Consider the following 13,763-nt stretch of genomic DNA (forward strand, 5'->3'; position numbering starts at 1 on the left):
TGTCCCGTTGATGTGGCCCCGTGTCCCGTTGATGTGGCCCCCCCGTCCCGTTGATGTGGCCCCCCCGTGTCCCGTGAGTGTAGCCCCGTGTCCCGTGAGTGTAGCCCCGTGTCCCGCTGATGTAGTCATGTGTCCCGTGGATGTGGCCCCGTGTCCAGTGATATTGCCTGAAGATATTAAACATGTGTATAAACTCTGAAAACAAGATCACAAACACTTAGAAAGTCACAATGTTTATTACACAATTGTTTATTAAAGTGAGACAAAAGGTTAAACATGGTTGGTCATCATTGCTTAACAATAGTGAATGAAATCATGTTATTTTATACTATACACATAGCACTTAAAATACTTCGATAAACACATTCCATTTTATTTAATTTAAGATACACTTTCTCATCAAATCTGTTCCTTCTCATTTGTTCCTCCTTTCTGACCATATTAATATATTGCATCTCTGTCCTGAGTATTCTTCTTCACACCTGTAAGGAGCACCAGCCAAAAGATCAAAATTAGTTCAAGTGCACAAGAGGGGAATCATATCAAGAGACCAAATCAGTTCATTTAGATTAAACTCTTACTCTTTTGAAAGCAATAATTCGATTACTGTATCTCTAAATGTTTTACTTTTTTTGTTGCTCTAATTTTGATCTGCTATTCAAACGGTATATTCTGAAAGTCTTGATATATGGAAGGACTTTATATTATTAACTGCTTGTATTTTTCCCTCATTTGTAAGCTGCTTTGGCAAAGGTTTAGCCTAGAACAAAAGATGTCCTTAATTTGTTGAACAAAAACTACATGAAACTCACACACAAAAAAGCCTGTCCAACTCTTTCAGATGCTGACACACTCCATGGATGCAGTAATCTTTGTATTCCTTCAGACAGGGGTTCTTCTTTCTTCCCTTCCCTTTTCCTTTTTTCTTCTTCTCAGTAGTGGGAATTGCTGACAGATGTTTGGGTTTGGTGGAGAATGCCACTGTCGAACAAGAAAGAGCGATGATGTCAGTCCGCGATGATCTAATATCGTATAATACACTCTTATATATTCACATGTTCGCTAGCATTTCCTGTGCAAGCATGCAACACTTAATTTGATTATTTCTAATAATATATTTCTAATAAATTGGTTTAATGCAAATAGTCATTCTACCAAGTGTGGAATGTTCATTTTTTCAGTTACAATTTTTATAAAAGTATATTATAAAGTATATATTCTATTTATTATACAATATTATATTTTTGGAGTACATGTGTAAAATGTGTGTTTTTATTCAGAAGACATCTGTGTCAGCATTGGCTGACCACTTTTACAAATTGCATTTAGAGAAATGAAGCAAGTCTACCTCTTGGTTGGTTTGAGTCATAATGTCATGATTCTGCCCTCGTGTCCTTGATTTTTCCTAGTCTTGAGGCAGGATCATGACAGACCCGTGTTTTGTGTACAAGCGCATGGCCTTGTCTTTGGGCCATGTGCTTGTGTTGTCTCGTTCCCTTGCCCCGCCCCCCTTGTTAACCTAGTCGTGTCTTGATTGTCCTATCTGTAACACCTGTCGTGTCTTGATTGTTTCCCCTATTTAGGTCTCCTAGTGTGCTCTGTCTTGCGTCGGTTCATTGTCATTGTGATTGTACCTGTGATTGTTCCACTCTGTGATTGTTCCTTAAGAAGTGTTTGTATTACCGTGAGTGTTTGTTTATAGTTAGTATTTAGAGTCCTTGTTTATCTTGTTAGTCCAGTCCTGTTTTAGTTATTTAGTCTTTACCTTGCTCCGTGTTTTCCCCCTCGTGGGTTTTGTTTTCCCCTTTTGTTGTAATAAACCCTTTGTTTGAGAATCCCTGTCTGAGCCAGCAGCGTCGAGAGCTGGCGTGCCCGAGCCAGCAGCGTCGAGAGCTGGCGTGCCCGAGCCAGCAGCGTCGAGAGCTGGCGTGCCCGAGCCAGCAGCGGTGAGCGTGCCCGAGCCAGCAGCGGTGAGCGCTGGCGTGCCCGAGCCGGCAAGGAAGAGAGCCGTATTCAAGTCTGCAGTCGTGAGAGCGGAGGAGAGAGCCGCGGCCGACTCTGCAGCAAAGACTCTTGTACAGTCTGTCTCATCTCGTAAGGAGATGCCAATTGTCCTGGCTGCTAAAGCCTTTTCTGATTATTTGTCCCGTCTTGTCCAAATCCTAGAAGTCCCCGTCAGTCCTGTTTTGTCCCCTGACCCTGTCCCCAGAAGTCCTAAGTGTCCAGCCGTTGTCGCCCCGTGTCCCGTTGATGTGGCCCCGTGTCCCGTTGATGTGGCCCCGTGTCCCGTTGATGTGGCCCCGTGTCCCGTTGATGTGGCCCCGTGTCCCGTTGATGTGGTCTCCCCGTGTCCCGTGAGTGTAGCCCCGTGTCCCGCTGATGTAGTCATGTGTCCCGTGGATGTGGCCCCGTGTCCCGTGGATGTGGCCCCGTGTCCCGTGGATGTGGCCCCGTGTCCCGTTGATGTTGCCCCGTGTCCAGTAGATGTTGCCCCGTGTCCAGTAGATGTTGCCCCGTGTCCAGTAGATGTTGTTGCCCCGCGTCCCTTGTCTGCTCCTGTCATGTCCCCCGTCAGTAGTCCCGAGACCCCTCACCACCCAGACCTGCCCGTACCCCCCATCGTCAGCCTTCGTCCTACCCTCCTAAGATTCCTACCCCTCCCACCCGCCCTGGTCTGTCCCCCATGAACTTTGTGGTCCCGCCCCCTCCCCTTCCCTGTTTGTTTTTTTTGATTTGTCACCCCAACCCTGCTGTTGTGTACTCTTGTTTGCCGTTGTTATTATTTGTCATGTCTTGTTGGTTTGTGTCGGTGTCCCAGTCTGTCATGTCAGTCGTGTCCCGTGTTTGATGTTCCCTTGAGGAGCGTCTGGAAGCCGCTCCTTAAGGGAGGGGTTCTGTCATGATTCTGCCCTCGTGTCCTTGATTTTTCCTAGTCTTGAGGCAGGATCATGACAGACCCGTGTTTTGTGTACAAGCGCATGGCCTTGTCTTTGGGCCATGTGCTTGTGTTGTCTCGTTCCCTTGCCCCGCCCCCCTTGTTAACCTAGTCGTGTCTTGATTGTCCTATCTGTAACACCTGTCGTGTCTTGATTGTTTCCCCTATTTAGGTCTCCTAGTGTGCTCTGTCTTGCGTCGGTTCATTGTCATTGTGATTGTACCTGTGATTGTTCCACTCTGTGATTGTTCCTTAAGAAGTGTTTGTATTACCGTGAGTGTTTGTTTATAGTTAGTATTTAGAGTCCTTGTTTATCTTGTTAGTCCAGTCCTGTTTCAGTTATTTAGTCTTTACCTTGCTCCGTGTTTTCCCCCTCGTGGGTTTTGTTTTCCCCTTTTGTTGTAATAAACCCTTTGTTTGAGAATCCCTGTCTGCACCTGAGTTCCTCCCTTGCCAAAACCCTGACACATAATCCACAGAAAGATCATAATCTTCATCATCATACTTTTCACACACATTCCCTCTGTCCACCTGGTGCCCTGTTGTCTTTGTTTTCTCTAGTGTGTGAAAGAGGATAACCATTGTTGTTCTGGGTTTGGCGCGCTCATACCGGTCCACAGAGGTGCCAGTGTACACCTGGAGTAGCACTGGAACAGAACAAGACACTTTATAGATAGATAAAACACATACTCTGTGAATCTTGCACAGTCGATATGTAAAAGAAAAGTTGTGTTGCGTGCATATATATATATATATATACACATATATATATATATATATATACCACATGAGCTACAGAGTCCACATGATATACTTATCTTTTTAGAAACATTCACATGCTGCTGCATGTTATATTATTATTATAGCTGTCATCCTTTCGCCTGGACTTTTGCTTTATTTGTCATGTAGTTTTTATTTGTGAACAATGTACATCCATGACCCCCCCCCCCCCCTCCACGTTTTGTGTGAAGTTATGTATTGACAGTTTGAGAAAGCTGTGCTGGAAGTTTGTAAGTGGTCTTAAATTGTGAAAGGACTGATGTTCAATCTTGCAGAAAATTTTTAATCACAGTTTCCACAAAAATACTTTGATAGTAAGAAATGAATGAAGGATCATGTGACAATGAAGACCAGAGTAATGGCTTCTAAAAATGCAGCAGGAATAAATGATCAAAAAATAAATTGAAATAGAGTTTTAATTGTAATAATATTTCATAATATTACAATTTAACTGTCATTTTGTTAAATAAATTCATCCTTAACGTGAACCATAAAAAAAATTACAATTACAATACAATATTTTCCCATACCACATAATTTACTCATACATATAATTATTACAACATTTCTTTATTTTAATGACAGCTTGCTCACTGTTAAGATGTGAGCAATAGTTTATAGTTTATAATGTAAAACAAACATTGAACATAATAAAGATTATAATAGTAAAATAATTAACAAGCTGAAGAAAGCATCTCTCTGACATGAAACAGCACAAGCACTTAGTACATTGCAGTACACTTTGTTCTATTGTCATTGTTCAAATGTTTATTACTACAGGTATATTAAGTATACAGTCCGTAATGAAATTATGACACTGCTGGTGCTTGCAAAATTACCAACCAAATACAAAATTGACCATATTTGGTGCTGAATGGGTGTTCATTTCAGATCCTCTGTGTAACGCTAGCGTACTGCTATGCAGCACATCATCAGTCACAAAGTGAACAAACGCATTCAGACAAAGTTCACATGCTTCTCACTGATGTCATTGTTAAAGAGAGAGTGAAAAGGCAGCTGTGCAGGAAGAAATTCATGTGCGTGTGTGTGACCACCTGTAGCCTCATGGGTGGTCCTGCTTTCTGATCAGAGGCCTTCTGTGTCAAACAGCTACAAGACGACTCAACTGATCCCATAGGTTTTCTTTGGGATTCAGGTCTGGAGAATATGCAGGCCTCTCAATTTGAAGTACCCCAGCCTCCAGCAGCCATTCCCTGATGATGCAACCTTTATGAGCTGGGGCATTGTTGTCTATGAAGATCAAATCAGGCCTGTAGAGGCACAATGATTGGATTAATAATGTTATTCTTTTCACAAGGGCAGTTCTGTACTGACTAGACAGACCTGCCCAGACTGTAACAACAGACAACAGTGGCTGATGCATAGAATTCTCTTTGACATCTCTAAAGAGCAGTCTGAATTTTCACCTGAAAGTCAAATATCCCTAACTTTGTGTGAGTAGTCTATCTAATAACTTTCACATTATTTAGATTATTCTGATACAGAATGAGATGTCACACAGTTACAACAGGAAACTAAAACTTTCTACAATTAAATGTGAAATGTGCCATGTAGCTCTTGCCAGTTCATAACTCATCATGACCTGGTATTGAAACTATTAGGTATTAAATATGAATGTCCCATATCCCCCTTTCTATTATTTGGCTGCAAGGTTATTGTATTCTTAAGTTGTGTATTGCTCTGGTATTGATGATGGTGGGAACACATTACTCAGTTAACTATAACACATGCATTGTTTTGAGGTATCAATCATTCAAAATGTGCATCCCAGATTACACAGTGCTAAAATGATTTTAAACTTTTGGCTATACCCTAGATGAAATTTCTCACTCTGTTTATCCTGCAACATATCTACATATCTGTATGTTGAATTTAGCACATGTAGATATGTTTTAAATTCATGTGGAAAATGTATCGAATAGGCTACAAAATATTTCCTAAATGCAGAGAGAGGTTTAAATGTGTGTGCAAAAGCAGTATGATTTTGGATTCCTAATATGGTTTTTAAGGAGTATTTATATGGAAATGTAAACAATCCACCTCATATTATTTGGAGCAACTGACATATTTTGGTCATAAATAAAGGGACTTGCTATAACAGTGCTACTAGAGAAGAGTACATCCAAATACAAAATATTATTCCTTCTAATTTGTTGTTATTGATTTTTTTTTTCCTAAGACCTCTCTGTTTTACTTTTGTGTATATGCTAACCATTTCTGTTGTTATTTAACAGCTTCTTTTTTATGTAATTGTATCAGTTTGTGAATATTTCAGTCACTGGAGTTAGTTTAAACATTATCTTTATGCTTTATACTCATATTGATAAAGCAAGTCATACATTTAACCCCAATCCTAAACTGTTTACATTAGGATTACACATTTTGTTACCTTCTTCTAGAATAAAACACCATATTATTAATCTCTAATATTAATCTCTAGTAATATTATATGTATTTATAGGTATTTATTTGTTAACAGAAGAAAGAAAAAGAAAATAACTAACCAGTTAATGGTTTGCAATGCCAGTAGATACACAAAGATGATTTCTATGAAGATGCTTACATTTCTGAAGGTGCCTGTTTTACATCTGGCCTAAATTTATTCACTAAGTAGACTCTTTTATTCCAAACGATTTAAAAATAAGGATTACAGTGATTCATAATAAATTTTGAGAGTAAGAAATCCTTGCGAATTAGCAAAAACAACATTGAGCAGGCAACATATTTAAATTTTTCGACATCAATATTTTTTTTTTTAGCTTTAGTATATTTACACAATTCTTAGTCTAAACAATAATCAAACCTGTGGACAGTGTGAAACATTATAACAACCAACAACACTAGGACTCACCATTCCACTTCCACTTTTTATTTATTCATTTATTTTTAATTTTTTCTATTTTTTGTGAATTATTAACAACCTGAAAGTGTGGGAAAGACATCTGACCTTCATTCCCTGGCACATTACAGTTTATTGCGTAAAGAAATTCACGCTTCTTTGATTCAAAGGGATGGAAATGCGCGTGCCAGTCGTTGAGGCATGTGTTCTTGACACTTGCAAAAAGAATTGCGGGAAACGATGTGTTAAACCAGGTAACAGTTTAGCCTTTTGTCTTCATTAGCATATCTCTGATGTCTAGCAGTCTTTCCCAAGAGTTCAAAAAACAGCGAAGGAGAATCGATTTTGAAGTTGCACAGTGTCCAAACAGTAGATATTTAATCCTAGACTTCCCTTTGCATGCGCTCACAAGAAGTGTTCTCACTAAAGACATTATTTTATTGATTATATATCAAATGGACACACTGGGATCTGAGACATAATGTAGCAAACAGAGTCAAAAGTTAACCACAGCCGTTGGTCACTCACTCTTCATAGGCATGTCAATATCTTTGTAAAGGAGGATGTCTCCAAGGTGCCAGGGCACGTGGCGCCTTTTCGCACTTTTTATTTATTAGCATGAGCAGACAAATGAGCAGAGGAAGCCGGAGGTGTCAGAACAGAAGTCGTGTGGAAGTGTGCCGGCGATTTGGCGCCTCAAAAACTAACACTTGCGCGTCACATTTGGTCGCGCGCATTTCAAAGGGTTTGATGATCAAAATAGACTGTGAATGTTCGGCGCGTGCTGAAAGCGATGTTAAATGTTTGATCTTAAATCTTCATGAAATCATAGATTAAGATATATAAGATAAATGTATATATATATATATATATATATATATATATATATATATATATATATTCAAAAGTAGGCATAATAATAAACAAATACACAAGAATATTTCATTTTTAAATTTTAATGATGGAATGTATGTTTCAATCCCCCAAATATACAGCTATAAAAAGGGAATGTCATGAATAAATAAATGTGCAAAATAGAAGAATACATACATCGGCTATGTATTACAAATGATCATACACCCAGTACATATCATGCAAAAAAAGAAAAAAAAAAGACCAAAAAAAAATCTGTGTAAAAAATATATTGCATAATTTATCATACACTATTTACACATTTTACAATTTCAACGTGATGCCAAATGATAAAATCATTAAACAACATTTTTGGAAATAAACATGTCTCTCTGCGGCCTATAATTTAAAAGAGATGAACCATGTTTAATGATTACACAAGCCCAGTATATTGAGTCCATTTCTCTGTAAATGTGTCTCAAGGCCAAGGCCTCCAGACTGTCTGGCTGACTGGTGTCTGGTGTTGAGAGGATGGTGGAGCTGTGTGCAGTGTGTTGGAGTCTGTGCTTCTGAATGGAATCCTGTTCAGATGTGGCAAAACATTTCTGCAAGCTGTTGGAAGTCCTTGTTTGCAGACAGAGTTCTGCTGCAGATGATGCTGTGCATTTGAATCTGGAACCTGCTTGCTGGATGAGTTCTGGATTCTGACAGGCACTCGGAAGGTGGATGACACACATGGCTGGCTCAGACGCTGACACAGTATAGCAGTTACTGAACCATCCAGTCCACGGGCCTTACCTTCATCTGACAGGAAGCTGGCCGCGTTCTGAAGACACGATGAAAAGCCGTCCATAAACTGACACTTTTCTCCTCCTTTTACATCTATTGCTTTCTTGGCCTGAGCGACAGAGTTTTGCAAAAACAGGACGGTGTATTCCAGGATCTCTGCTTTCTCTATTCTCCTTTGAGTGGGACTCTGCAAAAATATGAGAGGAGGATTTAGAAAATCAATCTTAGCTCGGAACATAGATCTATAACTAAAAGATGACATTATGCAGAGAAATTAAAAAGTATGTTATTATTACATTATGCTCAGGGCCTTGCAGAAGCAGTGTTCTCAGGCTCTCCAGACTCCGATTCATCCTTTCTCTTCTTTGTCTTTCTACCTGAGGTTTTAACAGCTGCAGGAAACAAAAAAGACCAATGTCAGTGGACAGGTCAGGTTATATTATAATACACATGCCAGTCAGCTGAGTGTGACCTCTGTTTGTTAGAATGCACGGAAAAAGATATATATTTACCTTTCTGTCCATTTTAATGGTCTGAGTATCTCTGAGGATTTTCATTCCACGTTTACTCCAAACAGTAGTAGAGATGATACAATCCTTTAAAGGTCCAAGTTGTCTTCTATAAAGTATGCTGGAAAAGAACTATCTTCAACGCGCACTGACAAGTGTGAGATGCCATGCTGAAGCTGAGCGCACGTATTTATAAGCCTTCGGCGCGTGGTTGACAAGCCACGCCCACTCTCTGTCACAGACCAATCATAGAGGCGCAGTGCTTTAATGCACAACTTGTTCACAGCTAAAAACCTAAGAACGAAACACTAAAAATATATAGGGTATAATATTGAAAGTCATTATAATATTAAAGCTCATATATTTGGGTACATTTAATATTAGAGACGGACAGAAGTTTAAGACATTAGATCGAGGTCATTAAAACATGTTTGCATTAGGGCTAGGGATCTAGTGTGTTGGCCTTACATATTTATTTGAAATAGGCATACTTATTTTTTTTTCCAATTACGTTTGTGCAGTTGACTGTAGTTAGCTAACATATAATCTGCACTAAGACATTAAGGGCAGCCTTAGATCAAAAGGACTGATGGAGCACGCTCACTGACACCTAGACTTCCGTAGGCACGTGTGTGCATGAGAAAATAAGTGTCATGCTGACAGTAGACGTGAATATCAATAGCCCACGCGCCGCTGGACAGACATGAGCTACTTTCTTTTACTTTTCAAATTCTTATTTCCACTGTTGCATTATATGTGCGTCTAGCTGTGCATCAGCTTGGTTCGAAATTTTGGCTATTTGGCATAGGCTACTTTATATTTCACATTCCTAAGAAGTCGACATGTGCCAAATATGTAAAGCAGCTTGAAACAGCTCAACAACAAATAAAGCTTATGTCACAGTGATTTTATTTTTTATGTTTACGGTGCTTTTAATGAATAAAAAATAAAAAATAAAATTAAATGACCCTTTATTATTGGTAGTAATGTTCAAGATTCAAACGCGCCTTATTTAAAAGGATTTTAAAATCGAGAAAAGAACAGGGCAAGTGCGTAATAAAAGGAGCAATTGTATTTTCATACTGTCAGTCTTGTGACTGCACTTTTGTAAATAATATGTGTGTTTTGCTCAAGGACTTAAAGTTGTAGCATATGGGTGTGAATCATTAGGGGGTCGCAAGGAAACGTGTGCTCACACCTCTTTATAATTCAGGTGGGCGCGTGCCGCGTGGCAACTTCACACCTGTGAACAACGCAAGAGTGAGTGAATTTGAAACGTGTGCATTTTTAAGAGCACGCATGTGAAATGCAAGCAACCCTGGTTTCTTGATTATTCATGGCACTGAAATCACTAGCATATGTGAATCTTGTTAATTAATTTTCTGAAGATACATCTCTTCTTCTTATCGCCAAAAAATTCGCGCTCAACGCCCTCGAAACTGCAAGGATTGATTTAACAAGACAGAACGTGTCTACCCTGATGGTTCCCGTAGAAATTTACGGCCGTTTGTTCACTGGACAGCCCAGTTGGCTATTAGGTTCTTGGACATGACCAGCAAGAGAGAAGAAATGGTCACTTAACCACTTGGTCAGTCCAATCAGCGGCCATCCTTGCTGTCCATGTCCTTTGGTAATGTCATTGCATGACCCAAGACCACTGATAATCACTCATGATTATTTTATTGATATTTCTTTTGGGGATATGCGTTTCAAAGAAAGGAAAAATTAAAGATAAAACAAAGACATTTACCTGTGATCACATGAACTTCATCTCCAAAAGGCTAACTAAGTTATAGCAGTAAGTTAATGAACTGATGCAGAGACGCAAGTTATATGGCAAAACACTCAATATTAAGACTATGCGAACGCTGTCTGCTTTTCTCATGCACTTACATGCCTACTAAAGAGTAGCGTGGGAACCTTCTCTTTGTCTGCTGATAATGTACAAATTCTAACAGGTAATAAAAAAGGACTGAGGTGTTTCTCCGTGTTACTAGGTGAGATGTAAGTTGTTCGTGTTACTAAGAGAGCGTGGCTAGAAGCTTGTTCCCATCGTAGCACTTTTGAAATGATTGCCTGTTGGTTATGGGCGAATTTTAAATATTTACACAATTGCACGACCTTTGGATGCCCTTTGTGCGACATCCCTGTAATAAAAGCCTAACCGAATTAAAGTTACTCTCAGATCGGGGAAACCTCACTATATGCACGTTGTGACATTTTCTATCATTGGAACATTGGCAAATAATTTTCTTGGGGTTCTTCATTGCAAACGAGACAGCAAGAGTGTCCACTATTAGTAGTCTAACGCAAGCCAGCCGACCCAAAGACTACCGATACACCATAGTATCCTCGTCTCGTCTGCTCTTTTCTCATGTGCGAGCAAACACATCGACCCTCGCACTTTAATGGCCCTGCACGTGCCATTTGCTTTAATCTTCAACTTGTGTATGCAAAGGTTTAATGAGAGTCGCTGAGTACAATCTGAAGAAAACCATGGAGAAAAAACTTTTTAACAGTCTTATAGGAAAGAATATCACCGTGAAACTTACACAATATCACACTAAATTCATGACCTGGTGGACGGCAATTTACAAATGGCTGATCGCAAACACCCGACGTGATGAAAATGACGACTATATGTGAACACAGTCTGCTCTAGAGTTCTCGTGGAATGAAGCGTGGGAACTGGGAATCATCTCTGTGCTCAGAGAAAATGTACAAATTCTGACAGGTAATAAAAAGAGTCGAGGTGCCTGCAGTCCGTGTTACTGAGAGCGTGGTTAATAGCTGGTTCCCATCATAACACTCTGACAAATAGGCCTACCTCTTGTTTATCAAGTTTTAAATATTTACACACGCGCCCAAAAAAATAATCCAGTTCTGTTAAAAATAAACTTTCCAAAAGGGGTTTTTTATATTGATTTTGGAAACATTTTGGGTCCCATATATGGAACCTTTCAGAAATAATTTAACTAGGCTAAGCGAATAACATTTTAATAAGAACACTTAGAATAGATTAGACTTTATTGTAAATCTTCACTTTGAAATTACAGGCGTAATTTTTACTGTTACGTTCACACAATACAGTTAGGCCTATTTACGGGGGTGACATCTATTTTCAGGACACGCGCTGTATGAACTGGATAACTTGTACAGTGCGAGAAAGCCGCTCATGTGTGGTTTCACTCTGAGTTAAAACGATTGAAAAATAAGCTGTGCGTCATCTGAAGGTTTTATATCCAGACACTGCACTGGAGCAGATTCCATCAGTTTTGTGTTCTGCACAGGACTCAAATTCAGTGTCGCGAGATGCGGAAAAGGAAGCGATTGTTGCATATGGGCTTTACTCTCTGCACGTTTATACAGACAGTATTCGAGACATACTGTACAGTAAGCTGCTTTTTGAACTGGATATTTTTTAATTAGTTTATTTGCTATTGAATATACAAATGCGGAGTTTTGCGCGTCGAGTGTGTTTGAGTATGCGCGTTTGAGAGAGAGACGTTCAAACAGTGGAGTCATCTGTCTTATAAGTCCATGGCTTGTGTAGGCCTACTGCAAACAGGGGCGCTGGACTGGGGATAAAACCAGTAGCCTACTGATTACCAGGGCCCCAAAGGAAAAGAGTGCCCTTGAAAAGTCTGGAATATATATTTTCAAGGGGAGGGGGGCCCATTAGGACTTCCTATGCATAGGGCCCGGGATCTTGTGCAGCGCCCCTGACTGTAAACACATATGAGCTTCATCACTGTCACGTGACTCTGTTCCCCTCTCGTCTTGAACCAATGGTAGAACTAAGGAAATTATTAACTGTCTTTACATTTATTTTGAAAGATGAAGCTCGCGATTATTGAAATTGGCGTTTTTCATTAAATTCCATGTTCTTCATGGAATCCAAATAAACAAATGCATTCCCAGAACAGCCTGTCACCCACGCTTCATACAATCAAAGCAGCAATATGGAAATTTTAGCCTATATTTATGATTTTTTATATATCTCGATCAAGTAGCGATGATGTTTCGTTTTTCCAGAACACAGGTTCACCGACGCACATTTGGTATTAAGAAGATGTGTTAAAGGAACCAGAATAAGAATAGCTTCACACAGAGAAGGACGTGTGGTCTTTCACTTCTAAACGAACTGGTCACAGTTTCCCACGGGAATCGCACTCCCAGTAAACTGTGCCTCAAATCATTAAGCGCATAAGCAATAAAATAAATAAATAGGCTAAACATAAACGTTTTCATAATTACTAAATAATTTGTTAAAATGTGTGTTTTATTTCTGAGAAATTTTCTCTCGAACAAAACGGGAAAACGTAGGCTATATGTAGCCTACTTCGGTTTATGCAAAATGCCAAAATTATTAATGCAAAAAAGGTTCTATATTTTGGTTCTTTATTCCCCTTTTTTCCCCCAAAGTCACGTAGCTTAATTTTTTTTTCGACTTTTAAAAAGTTTTAATAAATGTAACACCTGCCAATAAATTACACCATACCCACTATACCATAAAGGACTTTAACTGGAACTTGATCTTTATTATCTATTTTGTGTTTCTGTCTTGTGTTTTACTTCATAATTTATTTACATCAATATTGAGTTATAATTGTTGTTAAAGCCTTGTCATTTTTGCTGATTACCCATATCAGTAGCCTAATAAAAAATACCTAATTGACACAATATGGTTATTTAGGGTTTAGTAAGCTCAGGCAGAAAGAGGGGCAAAAGCAACATAATATTAGGCTAATTGATCATATTTTAAAATAGCCTATACTAATATGAAATCAAGATTTTAAAAAAAAAAAGTTCTTTATAGCCCCAAAAGGCTCTGTTGGACACTAATCTGGTGTTTACAACCATTTTTATGAATAGTGACAAACTTACCTTATTTCATTGGCTCAATAGCACATATTCAGATATTTTTATTGACTTTTTATTGTCTTTGAAATAGTTTTAATTTAGTAGGTTTTATTTTCGGAAAAGTCACATTTATTATACATTTTCATAAAGACCACGTGTATTTTACCTATTAATA

General features: G+C 38.9%; 1 protein-coding gene across 1 annotated transcript; it reads right to left on the minus strand.

Moving 5' to 3' along the window:
• Positions 1-7,515: 7,515 nt before the first annotated feature.
• her7 (hairy and enhancer of split related-7) lies at positions 7,516-8,911 on the minus strand. Its single transcript, XM_052556640.1, has 3 exons — positions 8,729-8,911; positions 8,513-8,608; positions 7,516-8,403 (listed from the first exon to the last, which is right to left on the minus strand). The coding sequence occupies exons 1-3, from the start codon at positions 8,771-8,773 to the stop codon at positions 7,906-7,908; spliced, it is 639 nt and encodes a 212-aa protein (XP_052412600.1). The 5' UTR covers positions 8,774-8,911; the 3' UTR covers positions 7,516-7,905.
• Between the last annotated feature and the right edge of the window lie 4,852 nt (positions 8,912-13,763).

The sequence above is a fragment of the Carassius gibelio genome, chromosome B5 (assembly GCF_023724105.1).
Source record: "Carassius gibelio isolate Cgi1373 ecotype wild population from Czech Republic chromosome B5, carGib1.2-hapl.c, whole genome shotgun sequence".
Lineage (NCBI taxonomy): Eukaryota > Metazoa > Chordata > Actinopteri > Cypriniformes > Cyprinidae > Carassius > Carassius gibelio.